This window comes from Populus trichocarpa, chromosome 8, assembly GCF_000002775.5.
Source record: "Populus trichocarpa isolate Nisqually-1 chromosome 8, P.trichocarpa_v4.1, whole genome shotgun sequence".
In the NCBI taxonomy this organism is placed as follows: domain Eukaryota; kingdom Viridiplantae; phylum Streptophyta; class Magnoliopsida; order Malpighiales; family Salicaceae; genus Populus; species Populus trichocarpa.
In genome coordinates, this window is record NC_037292.2 from 13558268 (window position 1) to 13580387 (window position 22120).

The 22120-nt window shown below is 32.8% G+C and overlaps 3 protein-coding genes across 5 annotated transcripts; 2 read left to right on the plus strand and 1 right to left on the minus strand.

The window, feature by feature from the left end:
* The first annotated feature begins 4137 nt into the window (after nucleotides 1-4137).
* LOC7473260 (rRNA 2'-O-methyltransferase fibrillarin 1) lies at nucleotides 4138-7171 on the plus strand. Its single transcript, XM_052454916.1, is given in 7 exon segments — nucleotides 4138-4390; nucleotides 4582-4889; nucleotides 5026-5121; nucleotides 5231-5308; nucleotides 5425-5601; nucleotides 6653-6721; nucleotides 6813-7171. Coding segments are annotated over 7 exon segments (927 nt in total). The 5' UTR covers nucleotides 4138-4368; the 3' UTR covers nucleotides 6990-7171.
* A 2240-nt stretch (nucleotides 7172-9411) lies between these two features.
* Nucleotides 9412-15299, plus strand: LOC7473241 (protein WVD2-like 7). Of its 3 annotated transcripts, XM_052455533.1 has the most exons (9): nucleotides 9413-9656; nucleotides 9866-9971; nucleotides 10172-10873; nucleotides 11012-11434; nucleotides 11527-11591; nucleotides 12563-12659; nucleotides 12794-12865; nucleotides 13117-13227; nucleotides 14265-14760. In XM_052455533.1, the coding sequence occupies exons 2-9, from the start codon at nucleotides 9930-9932 to the stop codon at nucleotides 14289-14291; spliced, it is 1539 nt and encodes a 512-aa protein (XP_052311493.1). In that variant the 5' UTR covers nucleotides 9413-9656; nucleotides 9866-9929; the 3' UTR covers nucleotides 14292-14760. The 3 variants fall into 3 exon arrangements, with proteins under 3 accessions (XP_024461890.2, XP_052311493.1, XP_052311494.1); XM_024606122.2 differs by lacking the exon at nucleotides 14265-14760 and adding an exon at nucleotides 14885-15299 and having other exon boundaries at nucleotides 9412-9971; XM_052455534.1 differs by having other exon boundaries at nucleotides 9415-9971; nucleotides 11012-11422.
* A 573-nt stretch (nucleotides 15300-15872) lies between these two features.
* LOC7473242 (formin-like protein 4) lies at nucleotides 15873-18700 on the minus strand. The gene is made up of 2 exons (XM_002312662.4): nucleotides 17484-18700; nucleotides 15873-17367 (listed from the first exon to the last, which is right to left on the minus strand). Exons 1-2 carry the CDS (start codon nucleotides 18464-18466, stop codon nucleotides 15999-16001), a joined length of 2352 nt encoding a protein of 783 aa, XP_002312698.4. The 5' UTR covers nucleotides 18467-18700; the 3' UTR covers nucleotides 15873-15998.
* Nucleotides 18701-22120: the final 3420 nt, after the last annotated feature.

The following is a 22120-nucleotide window of genomic DNA, read 5'->3' on the forward strand; positions in this document are numbered from 1 at the left end:
GTTTCCATATTTGTTTTTCCGCGTTTTTGGTGCTTCATTTTGTTAGAAATTGCTAGTTCTAACGTGGATGAAACTGTTTTATCTAAAAAATTAATATTTTTTAAAATTAATTTATGTCTTTAAATCGTTTTAAGAAAAACATCTAATTTCACTTAAAAACTAGCTCTAATAAATTTGATTCAACTTTAGGCAAATGATCATATAACTCCATCACAGTTGTTTGTTAGATCTGGTCCAAGCTGGTATTTACTCTAGTTGATTTAAGTTTATTATTATTTGTCTAAAATAATAATATATAACTATTTAAAAAAAAATCGAGATTTAGATTGAATTTAATGAAATAAACTGGCAATGAATTTAATTTGTCCAGCTCACGGGCACGCTTCTCTCATTAAAATGCCGTGATACTGTTCTTGGCGCGGTGGAAGAGGAACTCATTTGATTCCGTGTCCACCGTAGCGACTAGCAAGTATAAAAGTAGAAGTTTTCATGCCTTGGATCTTTCCTGGAAGGAGGCTTTTGACCTGTTCAATTATAAACAACCCGCTTGACCTCTGACTTTTGCAGATTTGTTTTTGAGATAAGTGGATATAATTTTTAAAAAGTAAATTTAAAAAGCGTTGTTACTGAGATTAGTTAAATTTAAATATGTATTTGGTAAAAATTATAATTGTAGTTTATATATAGTAAAAAACATGTATAAAATATTTGGTAGTTGTGTGATTACGTTTGTTGTTCAAAGTGTTTTTTATTTGAAAATGCATTAAAATAATGTATTTTTATTTTTAAAAAATTATTTTTGATATTAGTGCATCAAATGATCTAAAAACACAAAAGAAATATTAATTTAAAGCAAAAAAAAAATTAAATTTTTTTAAAAGTGGTTTTATAACACAAAAACAAATAATATTTTACGAACTCAGTTAAAAAAACATGTAAAAACTGCTTCACGAAAACTGCGTTTTAAACTTAATTTTTTAGTGGATTTCGCAATATAAAATATAGTTTTTATAATTACCAAACAATTTACTGTATGTTTTTGCATCAGAAACACAAAAACAGTTACAAAACATACGCAACCCTAATATATTATTGTTTTCAACAGCATAATCTATCAACTATATTTCTTCAAGTATTTTTTAAGACGTGAGAATTTGTCTAATATAATTTAAGAACTTTCTAGTTTAAAAATTACATGTCCCAGAAATGATCATTGCTTTGTTCATATTGTGCTTGAAAGGATCAACTTTTTCCCCCAGCAAAAATCCGCGCCGACAGTTCCTTCCTGGCGTTCCTGTCATAATCAAATTCATTGTGGCTTATACCTTTATTATTATCTCTACTATTTCCATACGCAAGCTAAAAAGACACGTAACAACGGCTCTTTTTTATTACATGTACTTTAAACAACATAAGATACAGAGGGAAGCGTCGGCGAGTCTAATTAAATTTATTAAATTCGTTAACGAATCCAACAGCTATGGTACTGTAAAGTATTACGGCACTGCCCTACAACCACATATTTTAATATTTTTTAATTTTAAATTAATTTTTTTAGTTTTTTTTAATTTTTTATATAATAATATTAAAAATAAAAATATATTATTTAAATATATTTTCAAGTTAAACTATTTTACTTTACTGTTATTTGTTTTTAAATTGAAAGGTATGTATAAATTACTTATCCTCCAAAGTTTCAGCGAACTCTCAAGTTGCGTAAACAGATAATTACTTGTATTCGCAGAGCCTACAAGGAGGGAGCCCTTGACGCGGATGGCACTTCTGAGGCCTGTGGATGAGAGTGGAGTGGCACGAGGCCGTGTGGCTCGAGGTCAACCTGGGCCATAGTTAGGCCCATGGTGTTTAGCCCTGGTAAATTAGTGATGATGTTGCTGTGCAGGTGTTCCTTCTAAAATAGATTTTTTTTTCTGAAAACATATTAAAATATTTTATTTTTTTATTTTTTATATTAACATATTAAATTTTAAAAAAACATCAATTATATTTTTTTTTCAAGTTAAAAGTATTTTAAAAAAAACCCAAAAGTAGAGGAGAAGCACTCCAAACACACCTTGAAGTAAAAAAAGTTGCTTTTGTAATATCTGAAACAAACAGTTTAGAACTTTGAATCCAACAAAGGCTAAACAAGAATACTTCGCATGCATAAAGTCTTCCAGAATGAATAAAATAATTAAAATGATATTTTAAATATCGTTAAATATTATCATAATTTTTCAAACAAGATTATAGTTTTGGTAATGATCTTATATCTATTATTCACATATATTGACTTAATTTGCAAGATTTATAAAAAAATATATACTCATGAATATTAAATGAGAATAAAATATATATTTTATTTTAAATTCCTTACCTAATATCTTCATTGTTATTTTATTTTTCTCTTTTACCATGTGCATGTATAATATCGAGTCATGATTTTTGCATCTTATTTTATTAAAACTTGCTTTTCAGATCATGATAGGTTTTTATTTAAAAAACAATGATTTTAATAGAAAAAAAATATTTTTTTCAAAATAAAAAATAAATAAATGAGCAAAGTTTTGATCGGAGAGATATATGATTTCTTTTAATTCAAATGGTTTGATTTTTATGAATATATATTTTTATGATTTTTTTGTTTTTTTAATCAAAGAACATTCTACTAATGAAAAAAAAATATTTTTGTAAGAACAGAAAATACATTAATAAAAAATATCTAATAAAATATTTTTTAAAAAATTTAAATAGTTGCCTTTCATGCATTTAAGCAAAAACCTTGTTGGATAGAAATTTAGAAAAGGGATTTTCAACGCTAAACGTTATAGGCGCAACATTTTAAAAATCTTGCCTAGTATACCCCTCTTAGAATCGAGCTTACGCTAGATGGTAAAGCAGAGGATTGCAATGGGACCCTGGCTCGATCGGGAGGAGGTATGCAGTGGGTACACGCTAGATCGCCTGTTCGCACTCAACAGGTTAAATTGTAAGACACAGTTTAAAAATAGAGTATTTTTTTAATTTCTTGAAAGTTAGACCCTAAAGTTTTGATTTTTTTATTTTTTAATAATTTTAGAAAAATTATTTTCAATATTATCCATATTTTTCATTTACAATTTTCTCATTCCCTTTAAAATGAATAAAAGACATAAATAATCTATTCTCTCTCTCTCTTAATATAAGTTAGGGATGAGTAAAAAAATCAAAAAACAGATTAAACTGAGAAAACTGGAAAAAAATAACCGAAAAAATCGAACAGTGAAAAAAAATCAATTAAAATTTTTTAAAAACTAGTTTGGTTACTTTTTTTTATAAAAACCAAACCAAACTGAAAATGATTACCCCTAGCATAAGCATTTTGTTTAGTGATATAAGAAATTAAAACTAGTTTTTTATATTTTCATATTCAGTTAGTTTATAAATCCAATTTTTATATAAATATAATATAAAGATTTTTTTGAGTTAATAATATAGTTTTTTATGAAAATATTTAAATTAAATAAAATTAATATTCTATAATTAAATTATCACAAACATAAAATATTACAGTGACTATTATAAATCATGGTTTGATTTTTTTATAAAAATATAGTTATAATTTTAATGTATTTTCTGATTTTTTTTATTAGCAGAACTTCTTCTTTCTTCAAAAATGGATATATTTTTAAATTTGTTTTATTAAAAAACTTAAAAAAGGAAACTGATAAGACAATATATATATATATATATATATATATATATATATATATATATATTTTTTTTTTTCTTAAAAAATATTAAAAAACAATATTTTTAAAAAAACAGACCTTAGATTTTTATTCATGACGATGTGAAAGTAAACTAACCAGTAATTAGCATGATTGCTGTCATTAATCTTGTTTGGAAATGTAGATAAACTTGTATTTTTAAAAATTTTAATTTTTTTTTGCTAAAAATTAAAAAAAAATTATATGTTTTGAATCGTTTTGATGGGTTGATTTCAAAAATAATTTTTTAAAAATAAAAAGATATTATTTTAATACATTTCATCATAAAAAACACTTTAAAAAATAACCATAATCAGACCCAAACTATATAAACCGCCTCTAACCCTCCTGATTGCCCACAATTATACCCTTCTACTTTTCGCTCTCACGGTCCCGGATTCCTCACCAGTCATTTATTTAGGAAATAAATTTTATTTAGTACTCTCTCACGCAGAGTCATTTATTTAGGAAAGTTTTTATTTTGAATTTATTATAGTAAACCCTAAAAACTGTAACCCTAAATTTCACTACCCCTAATAATAGCCTCCAACCCTCCTGATTTCGCACAAAACTACTCTATTACTTTTCTCTCTTACAGTCCCCGGTTCTTCAGCAGTAAATAATGAGACCTCCAATGGCAAGAGGTATAAAACGAACTCCTCCTTATTTAATCATGATTATAAAATCATGTACCTGTTTGTTCCTCTATTTTTTAATGTTTTTCTAGCTTTAACCAACGCATAAATTAGTTCATTGCCATAATTTTAAAATAATCAAAATATAACTCGACAATTTCTTTTTTTTTTTCCTTCTGCGTTTGTTATTGAAATATTAGGACGTGGTGCTGGTCATGGTCGTGGAGCTTTTAGAGCTCAAAATAATGCGGGGAGAGGTGGTCGTGGTCGTGGAGCTTTTAGAGCACAAAACAACGCGGGAAGAGGTTTAGGTGTCCGTGGTCGGGGTCGTGGTGGTGGCCGAGGTGGGGCCAATCATCGTGGAGGGATGAGAGGTGGAAATAAGGCAGTGATAATTCCGCATAGACATGAAGGAGTCTTTATTGCGAAGTCTAAAGATGATGCTCTGCTTACTAAAAGCATGGTCCCTGGTGACACTGTATAAAATGAGAAGCGCATCTCTGTTCAGGTTTTCTTTTCTTTTCTTTTTTTCCTCCCAAGGTCCCAGCCATCTAATAGAAATTAATTTTTTTCACAAGTTAACAATATTTGTGTGTTCTTGAATGGCCTTTGTATTTATGTATTTTCTCTTGGGCTTCTTTCAGAATGAAGATGGGACCAAAGTAGAGTACAGGGTTTGGAATCCTTTCCGATCCAAGCTGGGGGCTGCAATTCGGGAGGGTATTGACAATATATGGATTGTAAGTGATTGTTTCCTGGCTCTCTGTAATTAATGCTTTTATTAAATAGATGGAAATTTGGTTTCTATCTTACTACTGCTTATTTGCTCATCATACTATCATTTTCAAGGTACCCGGTGCTCGAGTTCTCTACTTAGGAGCTGCTTCAGGAACCTCCGTCTCTCATGTATCTGACATTGTTGGACCTGTAAGTTGGTTGAATATACATGCTCCCTCCCCCCTTCCCTGGGTAGTATATAGGCTGTTTCCTTTTAATGTTCTATTAGCTGGAATGATCCTATCCTTTCCCGTCATCTGTGATAGACGGGAGTAGTGTATGCAGTGGAATTTTCTCAAAGAAGTGGGAGGGACTTGGTCAACATGGCTAAAAAGAGAACAAATGTCATGCCCATCATTGAGGATGCTAGACATCCATCAAAGTATCGAATGTTAGTTGGCATGGTAGATGTCATATTTTCAGATGTTGCTCAGCCCGATCAGGTTTGTTCTTCTTGTGCATTTTACAGCCTTCATAGTTCATGATCATGCAAGAACAATCCCGGTATAAGGATAGCAGATTTGAGCATTATATTACATGTCGAGAGTTCGGTTTATAAACGTAATCTTTTTGAGCTAATATGAAGTTGTTTCTCAAATTTGGTTCCCTTCTCTCCTCAATTCGTCTCAAGTTGTTGGGACTTTTCAACTCTTTGGAATGTGGTTAGAAACATTATATTCTTGAAGCATATCAAGAATGAGTGCTATTTACTGTCCTGTCAAGTTTTATTGTTGACAAATTCTCCTGCTTTTCAAATTATGCATATGACGATGCACTCGGTATTCACTTGATGTAAAATCAACACCGATTTTCTGATGCAAAATCTTCTTTCATAACAAAAATGTTCACATATTTTGAAAATTTGAACTCTTCTTCTTCTTCTTCGTTCCTTTTCCTTTTCACTTTCTTTTTTGTTAAATGGTGCACATTTCTGATCTTGGGTTCTTTTGGTTCTGTGCTATAGAGAGTACAGAACCTACTGCTTCTCTCTTCAAATTCACCAGAGTTTCTCTAAGTTTTTTATAGAGAGGATACAGAACCTGCTTCTCGGATTCTCCTAAATTTAAATCATGCATAAGACGATCAGCTAAGCATGCAAATTATGCAACACTAGCTTCTGATGCGATTTCTCGTTTTGTTGGTTCACCAGAAGGCACAATTGGCCCTTTTCTGATGCGATACTGAGATATTTTTTCAAAAACATTTAACATTACACTCTCAATGTTTTTATTCACTTAACATAGTTTCAAAATTCGGCTCTTTTCATTCTCATGTGAATCTGTCATATATATTGTTGTCTTCACAATTTCATTTTGCCAGTGACTTGAAGGATAGCATGGGTTTAAATGCTATGACATGCATATCGTTGATACACAGTTAGGCTATAAGATATGGTGCTGAAGAAGACACAGGATACGCTTTCTTGTGCTTCTTGACATTTTGGTTCACTCAGGTTTCCCTTGCAGCATTATTTTGCTATTCTTTCCTTTGCAGGCAAGAATATTAGCTTTGAATGCAGCTTATTTCCTCAAAACAGGAGGTCATTTTGTGCTCTCAATAAAGGTTTAATCTAGCATTTAATTGCTCCTCTGTTCTGCACTTCCTTCCATTACTTAGCCATCTGAAGCAGCTAATAGATTTCTTTTTCTTGAAGGCAAATTGCATCGACTCCACCATGCCTGCTGGCAAAGTATACGATGGTGAAGTTGACAGGTTGAGGGCGGATCTGCTGAAGCCTGCAGAGATGGTGACATTAGATCGATTTGAGAGAGACCATGCCTGCGTCGTTGGTAGTTACAGGGTGCCAAAGAAACAAAAACCTTCTGCCTAACAACTGGTGGAGGTTCAACGCTTGGATCCCCACTTCCTCAGCCATTTAGCTTAAAATTTAGAATTATCTCTCTGGGCTTTGCCTTTTCATTTGAAGAGTTTGTCGGACTTATTTCTATCAAGACTTGTGATTGGAGTCATTGACTGCTATTAAGGCTTTTATATCATTTTTCACTTTCATCACGTTTCCACCTATTATTTTCGTTATCATTTTTTAATTTTTTTCAATCAAATATGCTGTATGAATCCAGCATTTTCTTACAACTAATAATAAAAATCCATTCTCTTACAAACAAATATTATTATTATTATTATTAAGAGACTCATAATATTTTTTTCCAACCCTTGTCGAGGCATTTGTTTTTGAAAAATATCCAACAAATAATATTTTTTAAAAAGTTACCTTTGAATATTTAATTATGTGAACTGAAAATTATTTTGTAATACCTGATAGAAATAAATTTTAAATGTTTTTTAATAACATGTCATCGGGTTAAAATTCTTATCTTACTATATGGTAATAAAGATAGAGATGATGGTTATATTGGAATGATGTTAGCAAAGAAAACAAAGAAATGGTAATAATAACGAAATGATGATTTCAGTTAAAGATTGTGTGTCTATATATATATATAATTTTTTTTTTTTATTAATGTGGTGTCCGGGTCAGCTTACGTGTATCTCGACTAATTTCATGGGTTCTAAAGTTAACGACCATGTAAGTCTCCAGTAACCATAATATTAATAACCACATTACTCGAACATGAAATTATAAAGAAAATAATTTTTTTAGTTTCAAGCTTTTAATACTGGTCCTCTATTAAATGATTAAAAAAAAATAGTGTATATTGATAACTCTGTAAAATGATTTGGGCTTCTCAGAGTGATTTTCCTAAGATTTTGTTTTCTGTTTTTTTTTTAATATAAAATATTTTATGATGACCAAAATTTATATCTGTCAATTGCTAAGCATAAAAAAACCCATCATTTTTAATTACAGTTGGCCCGACATCATCAATCTCGGTAAGAGAACATGGTCCCTTAGTTATATTTTTGGACATTTCCTCGATAAGGTTTCTAAAGTGAGAGTTCTTTTCAGTTCAACAGATTCAATCCTCGATAAGGGTCCCCAAAGATAAATTGAGAGATCTGTCAATCACTTGCTTAACTCTCTCTTCTACACTGCTCTCCCACCTTCTTAAATGGACATCCTTTCTATCTTGTTTTCATGTTCCGTTGTTGATACAGTTTTTACCGTTATGGTTTGAGAATATAACTTTTTAAAATATATATCAATTACAGTTTATTTATAATTTATATTTTAAAAAATAATTTTTAATGAGATTCATGTAAAAATTATATTACGTGTACTTTAAAAAATATAATAGGGTAAACACATAGTTTCAACCATAACTCACTATACAAACCTTAATTTCTACTACTTTAGCCTTTTTTTTAGAGATAATTACATAAAGTCTCTTATAATTTGATTATTTTTTTGTTTTGTTTTTATATTTTAAAAAATTATACTTTATTAAAAAACAAATCAAGCTATTGAAGACTTGATGCAACTATCCATTTTTTTTACTCACCAAAACAAATCCATAGGTATGGATATATTAACAAAACCTAAAGACTAAAAGATATTGTTCATTGAAAAAGTGTAAAGAGCTAGTTACCATAGGCAATTGAATCTTTTGACAAAATTTATTAGTTATTATTAAATTTTTTTATTTTAATTTTGATTTTTATTCTCTTAATTTCCTTTTCTTTTGTTTTAGATCATTTTGTTGATTTTTTTTTAATTTGATCCCTTAACATTTAATGAGTTGAGAATTGAACTTTGTTATTTTTTTCAAATAAAATGTTTCCAATCAAATGACATGAGTTTGAAAAGTTAATGCAAATCGATATATTTTTGTTTTATTTTACTTATTTTACATTCAAGTTTCATTATTCGATATTGTATTTTTTTTTAAATAGGCTTTGTGATTTTTTTTGTTTTATTTTTTATCGGGTTATCCAGATTTCATAACTTGAACCGCATGTTTAGCAGATTAATCTAGGTAAGCTCGATTCTTTTTATAGGGTTATTTTTTAAAAAAAGAATTTTAATCTTTATTCAAACATGATTTTTTTATAATAATAATAATCCGACAATGTTGTTCTAGAGTTATACTGATAAATGAGGTGTTTGACATAACTTCTATTTTTGTTTTTAGATGTTTTTTAAAAATAATTTTTACTTGAAAAAATATTAAATTAATATTTTTTTAATATTTTATGATAATTATAAGGTGATAATATTAAAAATAAATAAAAAATGTTATTTTAATATATATATATATATATATATATATATATATATATACACACACACACAAACTATTTAAAAAATTAACATGAACAAGTAAACAACAAGCAGTATTAATATGTAGCTGAGAAGTTCGGTTGTAATCATTGTGCTTTCCTGCTTTTCTTTTCTTTGGTTGAATCTAATCAATAATTGAGCTCAACCCTTTTAAGATCTTTTCATGTCTCTGTTTCTCTAACCACTGAACGTAAACAACAACCCCTAGAGAAAGAGAAAACTTTCTGTCTGATTATTGGGTTATCAGTAGTTTCCACAAGTACCAGAAACTGTCAAAGATCCATTAGGGTGGAAAAGGTGAAGTGATAATACACAACTAAAAGTCCGTCTGCTAAAAAAGAGAGGAAAAAAAACATTACTTTGAAACCCATCGCATACTCCCATTCATACTTTCTTATTATGTGGTTTTTTTTCTTCTCTTTGTCTCCATTCATTGGCATTAGCTTCTTCTTAGTCTTTTTTTCATTGTTATTCAATGAATTGTTGGCATGCGTTTGCCACTGCAGGCAATGGTAAACTGTTTGTGTCGTAGTCGTAATTCATTCAGCTCTGGAGTGGTGCTGTGTAGTTATGGGTGAATCAATAGTTGCGGCCTCAAGTTATGAAGATAAGGTACACTCACTTGTCCCTTGATCTGTAAAAATGTTGCCCATTTGTTTAGGATCTAGTTATCGTTATTGTCTTCTTGAATCTACTTATTTTTGTTGTAGGTTCTTGATTGATTTCCAATCCATGCTTTCTGTTCTTGTGTAGTTATTAGCAGTCATTCTGTTTCTTTCTTGAATTTTGGTTTCTTGTGATTGCATAAACAGATAGGAGGAACAGCTGCCTCAGATCCTGCTCTTCAAGTATCAGTTTCATTTGGTAGATTTGAGAATGATTCTTTGTCTTGGGAGAAATGGTCGTCCTTCTCACAGAATAAGTACTTGGAGGAAGTAGAGAAGTGTGCCTCTCCTGGATCTGTAGCTGAGAAAAAGGCCTACTTTGAGGCCCATTACAAAAAGATTGCTGCTAGAAAGGCTGAGCTATTTGATCAGGAGAAGCAGATGGAACATGAATCATCGATGGAAAACAACCATAACATTGGAGATCTAACGGGCAAGAATGGCCAGACGGATTCCAGCTTTGATGTGTCCAATGGCCAAACTTCTGCTGAAGGGATTTGGCACGAAAGTAAATTGGATAATGAGCGGGATGGTGGCCATGTCGATGAGCCTTATGAAGACGCTGCAATTGATGTACATGGTCAAGCCTCATTGAGTGGGCTCTATGAAGACGCTGCAAATGATGTACAAAGTCAAGCCTCATCGAACGGGAGAGTGAAAGAAGAACTGGAAAACAAATTAGATAGCCCCGAGTCAACCAAGCTGGAAGAATTGGCTTTAATAAAAGAGGAGGAAAAGGGATATCAAGATACGAGGGAATTGCCAAAGAACTCAGAAAAAGAGAAGGAAAGCATCCTAATGATCAAAGAGGAAAAAGTGAAGTTCGATCATCAAAGGGGATCTTCAAAGGTGAATTATTATGCTACTGAACTTGGCCATTGCCGCAGAAAAAAAAAAAAACTAATTGCGCAGAGCTTTTTGTGTCCCTCTTGCAACTTTGGTTCTTATTAATATCAGTAGCTCATATGTTTTGCTATACTGTTTTAGATTATTCCACTGAGCAAGGTTAGAGACATAGCAAGGGCAAAGAAGAAACCAGAACCACTTGTAACTAAACAGCCACAAATTTCCACTCCAAAGGTCTCAAAGCGTGTGCCAACTTCTAGTTCACTGTCTGCATCACAGTCTTCCACGAAGAAAATGAATGGCTCATTGTTACCAAGGAGCAAAAATCCTCCTGCTGGAGAGAACAAGAAAGTGACTTCTAAATCCTTGCACTTGTCTCTGACCATGGATCCCTCAAATTCTGAGCCAGATCCTCTTATAACTACTAGAAAATCATTTATTAGGGAGAAAATGGGGGATAAGGACATTGTCAAAAGAGCATTTAAGACATTCCAAAACAATTTTAGCCAGTTGAAATCTTCTGCTGAAGAGAGAGCTATAAGAGAAAAGCAGGTCCGTCACCTGGTTAGGCTTATGGCATGACCTTTAAAATAATTTTACTACCCCGCGGATATGTTTAGCTTGTTGAATCTCAAAATCTCAATTTTCTTGAGCAGGTGCCTGCCAAAGGGACAGATGTTAAGGTTTCCACGTCAATGACACCACGAACGGAGAATATAGTGTAATGTTCAAATTGTCTACTTCGTATCCTGATGAATGTGTTTATCATTGCATGAATGCATTTGTGCAACATGGGTGATATTTTTGTCGTGCAAATGCACACTTGCATATTGACATACATGTGCAAACATGTTCATTTCTATCTGTTGGGTGGCTGGATATATATAGCTTTGAAATTTACGTTATTTTCTCTAACAAACGAGGCAGGTGATGGAGAAGGTGAAAGCTAATCAATGATAGGAGCAAAATTAAACTCCTAGAAATACTTGTGTTATGTGGTAAACTAGTCATCCTATAGACCACCATGTTTGTCAATCCAAACTTCCATTCTCACGGTCCTCTTCTTACTTTATCTATCATGCACTTCGCTTGTGATTAGCTTGCTTTAAATACATATGAATCCAATGCTGAGCTTGTATAATCATAAATTTCAACAACTTTATCAGTCTTATTCTTTGGTTGGGGCTCCTTGTTTGTTTGTTTTTTGGTTCATAGGAAGTCCTTTTGACTTCTCAGCTACACGATGGGAGTGATCCCTCTCCCTCCTTTAATCTCTCCTATCACAAGTTTGAATGGGATTTCATTCCAGGTTGCTTGGTACCATATCAAGTGACTTAACAACTAGTTGGGTAGCTTTAACAAAAGCGTCCATACTGAAGTTTACCTATTTTGCCTTTTGCAAGTGGGATTTTTCATTTCAGTGTTCTGAACTTCCTCATTTTATTTATAATTTGTTTCCTGTCTTTTTAACATCACAAAATTTGTGGCTTATGCTAACTAACACTTTTCTATTGGTCTGTGAGAGTACCATGTAGTTTAGCATTCGTATATATGATTTATAGAGTGACATCATGAAGAAATTTGAAACAACATTGTATTTTACAGTTTACTTCCTCTAAGTTGCTCTTGTGCAAACACCTAAAAGATTTACCTTGTATGGAAAGTTCATTGTTGCGTCAATGTTTGTGATAGGTCTCTCAAATCCAGTCGGGTGGATAGGAAAACTGCTAAGCTGGCCCCATCTTCTTTTGTCTTGAAAAGTGATGAAAGGGCAAAGAGAAGGAAAGAGGTATATCCTTTGGACTGCTATCCTTCTTTCTCTATTGGACAAAATTCTTCTAGTGAAAGATTTTGACATCTTGAGCATACAATGCTGTTTTCTGTTAACCACTAAGTTAAGATCATTTTTAAAATAAATTTCAGCTTTCCATGAAAATGGAAGAAAAATCTAATGCTAAGCCGGCAGAGAGCACACACCTTCGAACAAAATCAAAGGTACACTTCCATATAGTATGCTCATTTTCTTTGTTGGTATCAAATTGCTATGATGTGGCAATGAACGGAAAACAGATCAATATAATTTGAAAGAAGAATGCGGTCAAGTATGTCTCTGTATGCATGTCTGCATACCAAAAGAATTTTTTTCCTGCCGTAGGTTTCCTTTGATGATAGTGTTCCCTAAATATATGCCCCAAAACACTATGATTGTATGATTCCATCGACTTCCATGCTATATGTTGTCACAGGAGGAAAAAGAGGAAGAGATTATAAAGCAAAGACATAGCTCTAATTTCAAACCCACGCCAATGCCAGGTTTCTATAGAGCACAGAAGGCATCAAAAAGCCCATTAGATAAGGTATGTCCTGTTCCAGAGTCCTGCCACACTCTTATGAAGTAGAAATTACTTTGAATTATCTACATGGAATGGAAAACAATTTGAAACATTATACATTACTTGGAGGTATATAGCCAGGTCTTTGCCTCTGGTTTTCCTTTTTTGATTTTTCTGTCTATACGTTGGTATGTGCTCAATGTTTGAAAAACATCTTTATTTTCTCCCTACAATTACGTGCTTTGTGGAAATGAAATTGGTATATTAATAGTCAACTACCATTGATGTGCATCCATGGACAAATCACAAAACTAGAGAACCAATCCAATCTTTGAGAAAAGTCAATTTTTTATGTTATGATTTCAATGTTCCACCTTTTTTTTCAATGTCTAGGTAGGGTGCTTATTTATAGACACCAAGCCATATAAAGTTGAATTAAAAAAAAACTATTAAATTCATAAAGAAAACTAGAATTGACTAAGTTGCTGGTTTAACTACTAAATAATAAATACTGCCATTCCTAAAATACAAAAAAAGATAATTGTCTGTCAATTGGCCATCACTCAAAATGGGTCACAAGGAGCCTGATGGATGGACCTGTCATTGTCAACACAACATGGCATTAGATAAGTGAAATGCATCTTTTTGTGTTGCACATCAAAATTGTAGAAGCATTTGAGCTTAAAACGCATCTGATTTAAGCTTCTAGACCCAATCTGTTGAAACTCAGGACAATCCAATTTGTGAATTCTGGGGAAAATAGAGCAATGAATTGAAAAAGAAAATTGTTTTGCTGAATTATCTTGTAGACTGAAGGACCATGTAAACATGCTCAAACACTACGTTTTTAACTTAAATCCATTGCTCCCTGAATTTCCTTCTAAATCATGTCACAAACTCACATTCCCCATTTAATGGTCCTCTTCTTGAGGACTAGGGGAAGGAAAAAGATGAGTTGTGCACCAGAAAGGGAAAACTAGTAAACAAAGTAAACCTGAGGGGGTGAAAGATATAAATGAATGCGAAAAATGATAGACATATTGTTATGATGACATACGCAGGAGGGTTCCAAGACGCTTCGGATATAGAGTTATGCATAATCTACCAGGAATGAGATACAAAGAAATTTTTCTACAGGAAACAGTGGGTGAGGGGTAGTCCATTCACATTGGAGGCTGCATGCATATATTTCTAGACTATGATTGTACATACGGAGTGGAGCAATTGCTTTCCAGCAAGGAACCCTGTATATTGGAATTGCAACCAGAGAAACCGGATATCATTAACCATGCTGTCTAGATAGATGGCAGATTAGTTGTGTGACAGAAAACGGTAAGAAGTGAGCACTGCCCTGTTTTTCACTCATCAACTTTGGAGGCATGGATGTAGGACGTAGAAATAATAATAAAAAAATTATTGTTGTGTGAGATCAAAAGTATCAAATCGGTAGAAATGCAAGGAGGCCCTGTAATAGTTTGTATATATTTACTTGTATTTGTGATGGTACCATGCTCTGCTTTTGTAAAGATGTATTTTCCAGGCGTCTTGTCCCGCAAATTTACAGACCACGAGGTTCAATATTACTTGTGTTGGGCATGAACTTCAATAAGCGTGAAGGAAATTGATGTCTCGGTAATTAGGACGTGACAGCTTTAATCTGCAATGTTAGTGTTCCCTACAGGCCGCCTGCAGCATTATTTAATGGGAGTTAACAAAAATATTCTACCATATGGGCAAGAAGTAAATTTTAGCCAAATCAACCAAGCCTGCAGGATCGAAATCCAGGCTCAAACTGCTCTTCAATTCTTGCATTGCAAGCAACTGTACCTATTTCTAAGCTTTGTATTTCTGTGATTCATCAAGTCAAAGAAGGAAAATTTCCTCCAGTCAAGGGCAACGAGAAAGGAAGGCGATAACTGATACACTCCCGTATTTCCGTTGTCCAATATTCTATTCAAACTGGTAAACATACCCAGTAGTGTGCTTTGTTTCTCCCTCAATTGCAGCATGGAATTCTCATCTGTAACCGAAAAGAACTGCGCTGTTGTGTGCTCATGATTCCATTTCCATGAGAGAAATCTAGTGTTTTCCTCGTCTTATTATGATAATGGGTATCCAAGTGCTAGTATAATCATAATTATATTCAAATATAATACCAATAATCATAGCCTAATCTTAATCTTACCTATCGAATAAAAGATTTTGGATAAACCATATTCAAGCTATGATATATTCTGTATAAGAAATGCGTTATTTCTATCAATTTATTTTTTTTTTTATTTCTTCTATATATCCCTTCTGTTACAAGAAAAATCAAAATTTAACGATGTTTATAGAGTAATTAGTAACATCTTATTAGTTACTTTCTAGATCCATTTAAAGAAAAAAAAAATATAGCTATTATATATTCTTATCACTTTTTGTTAGTCATGGTTTCATTTTTTTTTTTGTGTCTGTTTCTTTTCTCGTTGTATCTTTTATGTTTTAAAAGTGAATCCAGAAATTAACTGCTAAAATATCACTAATTAATCTCTAAATATCATAAGATTTTTCCACATTATTTGTGTTAGAATAGCTTGAGATTTATCTCTTAATCATCTTGATCACTTTTTTGATAGCATCAATTAAAAAGCATTTGCATTTTCAAAGAAATTGACAAATCTAAACAATGATGAAAAAAACAAATGTTTATTTGAATATTTAATAAGAACTTGCAAACAATTTGATGAATCCAAAAATCACTTGCCCATGTATACATGGGAAATGTTTATGTTCTGAAATATTTTGTGCAACAACTATATACATTGGTCCACTCCCTTCCATGATAATTGATAAATATCTATTAAAAAATCTGAATCCGATTCACTAGAGCTGCTCATAGATTTTTCGAGCATAAAGCGTTCAGGCAAGTTCGGGAACCTTACTGGTACTCTTGATGCTGGTGACTTAGGCGAGTGTTCAATACTTGATGATGGCGTTTTCCTCTGCAGATTTCGAGCAATCACAACACATGCCTGGTCAACCATATATAGGAAGTCTTTAATGATGGCAAATAGTTGAAGTGCATGTGCTTCTTGATCCTTGGAAGCTCCTGCATGGTAATATTCTGTTGTTTTTTTAACAAGTTCCGTCACCCTAGTCTGCTCTTTTGTCAAACTCTTCAGTTCTTCCTCTGCTGCTTCAAGAAAACCTTTCATTTCCTTTACAAATCCCCCTTCGCCATTAGCAGCAGCACATTGCGACACAAATGCCCTAACTTCTCTTGCACGAGCTGCGAGAACAGAGCAAGTAGAAGCAAAGGCATCATAATCTATTAGGGCGGCTTTCTTTACATTAGAGAATTCGGCACTGAGCCCTCCTACCGCAGGTAATCCCAGCATCATATATTCCTTCTCTCTTTTTTCATTTGACGTTGAATTCTCTGAAATCACACTACTGCTGTTGCTTCGTAGGCTGCTATTTCGACTCAAGCTACGATTTCGGTTAAGAACATAGCGTTTTCCTTCAGATCGGACTACTTCTTCCACGACAAAGTGAAGTAAAGTAGTTTTTCCATCGATGCTTTTAACATCGGATAGCTCTCGAAGTGAGGTTGGTTTGAAAGCTTGGGCGTTTCCTCTAGAAATTCCCGAGTTCATGCGATTACCAGCCTTGAGAATTGCTTCCAGAAGTTTGATAAAGAGCCCTCGATTTCGAAGCTCCGTGCACCCTGAATCAACTATTTGTAAAGATTCCTTGAAGTGAAGAATCTCTGCATCATAATTTGATCTGAAAAGCATGGCACTAAGACGACCAAATGCCGATGGCACAGCTTTCAGAAGATAGAAGAGGAAGGATTCAGCATCAGCCAGTCTAGTGGGATTCCCACTGAATTCAAGGATTTGGGATTCTTCTTCTTTGGTTGGGTCAATTCTCATGAGCTTCTCAAGAGTATCTGCATTTAGACCATGACCATTAGTTAATGCACCCAGGAGTTCATTGCGAGAGATTGACAGAGATTTGAGAACAATCGCCATGTTCTGGGATTTTCTGGCATCAAGGAGAGAAATTTGTGCTGGTGGGATGAAACTAAGATTCTTTGAATTGCTCGAGTTGTCTCTTTTGGGGGATTTTCTGTTGGTGGCAACGAATCCGAAGAGGGCTTCCATAAGATCATCATCAACCCTGAAAATATATACACAGAAAAACTTGAGAATCCAAAGAACAGGATATATATATTGAAGTTGAACTACTACTTAATTATATTCTTATTAAAACAAAAAAAGATGAATTAAAATTACCTAAAAGAGCCACCATCAATTTTGTCCCACGCCATGGAATGGCCAGTATTCTTGTTCACCTTATCCCGGGGCAACGGCTTCACTTTTACCTGACCATTCCTTGTTCCTGCACTGGTGCTGCCTTGTCCGGTTGAAGATCCCCCGGATTCACCTTTATTAAATGGAGGTAGATTTGAAGATGCCGCCAAACCAGCCGCCTTGGGTGGTTGATGTTTTTGCTTTGCTGGGTTTGTAGGAGGTGGAGGCGGTGCAGGAACTTGCTTGTTTGGAATTGCCATCGAAGATTGTGGTGGCGGTGTTGGAGACCGAGTAAGTGGAGGATTTGATGGTTGGCTTGTTTTTGGTTTTTCAAAGGCATTGATAGCCGTCCCAGCGTCGATAGATTGATAACTGACAGTGGGAACTGTTGCTTCTGGTACAACTTTCTTTTCAGAAGTGGAGAGTTTTCCTCGAATCAATGGAATTTCTTGTGTGGGTTCAGACTTCCTCCTGAGCTCTTGTTTGTGAGAACTGTTTTTCTTGTCTTCCACTTGATGTTTTCTCCAGGACAGAACATCCAGTCCATTCTCATCAACAACCACTCCTTTCACATTCCCTTCGACTCGAGAAAACTGACCATGAGAGGGCAGAGGCGCCACTGTCTGGCCTCCTCCAGAATCAGCATCATCTCCTTCCTTTCTTCTTCGAGGAGCAATTACGAACCTCTGGATTAAGAAGAAGAGCAAAATGGCAACAACAAAAGTGCTTACAGCTGTTGCAGCTACTGCCTTAATAACGTTTCTGTTGGATGATGACGGAGGCAAACGTGCTGGCACTGATGACCCCAATGAAGTAGAGTTCGGAGAAGCAGTCGGTTTTGGTCCTGGAAATGGATAGAAGGTTTCAATATTTTGAGGAGAATTTGACTGGGAAGAAGAGAAAGGAATAACTGAAAGGAAAAACATTAGCTGGAGAACATGCCATGGCTGTTTAATGACAGCCATGAAAATGGAAATCCTTGAAGAATTTTGCAGATTGAGATCTCCAGATCTAGGATTTTAACTGTTTTTTTTTTAATTTTTTGTTCAATCCAGATTAGTTGAGGCCCTTATCGACCCGCCATTCCAATCCAAGCTTAAAAATAATGATATCACCTTGTGTTATGCTTTTGGTTTTGTTCATCTAGACAGTCTCAAAAGAGTAGAAGTTGCCTGGTGGTTCGGCTGTTTCCATTTCGTTTTGGTAAGTTGTCACCGTGCTCTTATGTGCGATTTATTTATATAACTTAGTCTTTTTATTTTTTATCATAATTAATTAATTAATTAATCCTTATAGTGTTAAAAATAATTAAAAACCCTTGCGATCAAGGTTCCACATTCTGATCAAATGTTTCTATCTCGCCTACTTCTCCTTTCTTATCACTATTTTTTAAAGAATAAAAATTAACAAAAAAAATTGCAAAAAAAATATGGAATTGATGGAAGAACTAAATTCTTAACAGATTTTAGAAACATAAGGATTAAATAATAACTTTTATAATCATGAGGACTAAATAATTAAATTTAGTAAACTAAGTGGGGAGGGGAATATAATTAACTTGGCAATTGCTGGTGAAGTACATTTTGTCATAGTTATTAAATTCAATATGGAGGTTGACCCGACCGAAAAAACAGGTTTTGGGTCACATGGATTGATTCAGGAAAAATAAAAATATATTTGAGACTTTAATATTTCACGTGGAAAAGTTAAGAAACAATCCACGTGAATCTATACTATATATAGTTATAGTTATAGTTATATATATATATATATATATATATATATATATATATATATATATATATATATATATATATAGACACACACACGCACCACATAGGAAATATAAAAATTATTTTTGGGCATGTAAGCTTTAAAAATATTATATGTGAGACTAGGTATTCAAAATTAATTTTATATTTTTTAAATTTATTAAAAAATATATATTAAAAAAATTCAAATTCCATACCAAATCACCTATATAAAAGTTTGATCGACAAGCCGGACCGGGTTTTTTCATCACTGAGCATCTTGCAGGGAATTTGAAATGGGTATTGATTCTTTTTGTGGTTTCCAAATGTCAATTTTCTAATCATTAGTGGTGGGTTTTGGCTTTATATTCCGGGAAGTAAAGTGTGTGGAATTAATTTGCAAAGGGGCAATCCAAAACTCCTTGTCAAATTTGGTGTCATCTCATAAACTCTACGGGCCCAAAATCATTTATTTTGAAAATAATGGGAGTGTCTCCCTACAAATGATTCATCAAGATCTTCTTGACCTTCTCTATAGTATGGGCATGTAATGCAGTAGCTGAGGAAATGCTAGGCTTGTTCTTGCTGCTCCTATCGCTTTTCTCACTTTTCATCATTAAACAATTGACCAGACCTCAGCAATGTTGGTGAATGTTATATATACTAAGAGTGCATTTAATTTTTAGATAATTTTTATGGTTGGGATTTTAAAAAAATAAATTTAAAAAAAGTACGGTTAGTTGGATTTAGATACGTATTTGATAAACATTATGATTGAAGTTTATGTATAGCAAAAAATATTTGTGTTTGGAAGTGAGGTTGTAGTTGCTTTTTAAAGTGTTTTTTACTTGGAAATATATCAAAATAATATTTTTTTTATTTTTTTTAATATCAACGCATTAAAATATTCTGAAAACACCAAAAAAATATTAATTCGAAGTAAAGAAAAAAATAAAAAAAATTCAAAATTTTTTAAAATGCAAAAACAAACAAGATTTAACGAATTTTTACAAAATTTAATTGATAAAACATGTAAAAACTACTGTATAAAAATTATATTTCAAACTTAAATTTTTAATAAATCCCGCAATATAACGCAATTTTGTTATTACCAAATAAATTACTGTGGTTATTCCACCACTAACACAAAACTTGTGGAAAACAAAAGCATCAGTGTTATTAAACGGTCTTAAGGTCAATTATTGACCCATCAACTCTATCTCTTGCTCATGCGGGGTTTTAAATTATTGACTGAGATTTTAAAAGAAAAAATAATACAAAACTGTAATATATATTAATTAATTAAACAATTTATAATTTATAATTAAAACAAAACACAAGACACGGACAGCGTGAAATAAACGTAGCCTTGAGCTTTGCCAACCTCTTCAAGCAGAGATGAACTGAGGTCCGATTTGTTTACATAATAGAAACAGACTCGTGCGCCTTTAGATAGAGACTTGAGACGACCAATCAAACGCTATGTTTGCAAAGCGTGGATGACAAGAACACCTCGTGGAGCCTCCACGTGGAGTGACCACATTCTCCAAGCAACCAGCAAAGCCTGCCTCTCTAACGTAGGGGTCCACCGATCTTCCCCACCTTGACAGCAGAGCATTTGCAGGTCTGCCGCCACTATTAGATCAGAGAGAGACCATCAGACACAAACTGCAGTGACGATCCATGGCCAACTCCAGCTGGCCCTCCTTCAGGAAACATGTTCGACAATTCAGACATTAGATCCCGGAGTATTTTTGAACTCCAGCTCAGTAAAAAAAATCGATAAAATAACATAATTTTTAAAATATATATTTAGAAACATAACATGGTTTAAAGTGGAGTAGATAAACACTGCGATTCATGAGTTGCAAGTATTATATACTACTTTTTTAAATTAATCCATCCAAGTTAATTATTTTTATATTTTATTTAAAAACTATTTTACATCACAAATCAATATCAAAACCAATTCAAATTAAAATTCAACCAAATCATCATTTGTGACTTTATTTAGTATCATTGGATTCATTTCGTCGAGATCTTTACAACGATACTAATAATACCATCATTGAAATTTTGGTGTGTCTTCGTAATTTTTTTTCTTTATTTGTTTTTTCTTTCTCTTCTCTCCTCCTTGTAATTCGTGAAGAGAGAAGAAGAAGAAGAAAATTTTTTGAAGGCACACCAAAACTCTGATGACTATATCAATACGGTTGTTAAAATCTCGACGAGAGAATCCAATAACAACAATAAAGATCACAAACAATAAACGGTGTGAACAAATCCATCAAAAGGTGTCAGGGGTTCACTTGTTTTTGGACCGCTCGTGTAACTCACTCCGATCACTTTTGATAGCCTTTTTTAATATCGTTGGATTTGTCTCGTCAAAATCTTTTCAACAATACCGTCATCGAAATTTCGGTGCTTTATATATTAAATTAGTATTTTTTATTTTTTTTTATGATTTTGATATGATATTATTAAAAATAAATAAATCTTCAAACAAAAAATAAACACTTATAAAATCACTTAAAAAAATAAACTTCCTATTACTTAGGAAAAACAAAACTCCTGTTTTTGAACTACGAAATCAATCTAAGTTAATCCATCCAATTCTTTTATTTTTATATTTTATTTAAAACTTACTTGACATCAATTGGATCAATATCAAAATCCAATTCAAATTAAAATTCAAGCATATCATCATCAAGGAGTTATCAACTCAATTCAACCAAACCATCTATTATTTTTATTTGAAATAAGATTCGAATCACATGTCAACATCAAACCCAATTTAAATTAAAACACAACCTTATACTAAGTTCTGAGTAACATATTTACCATGTCAATATCCACCATGCCAATTGC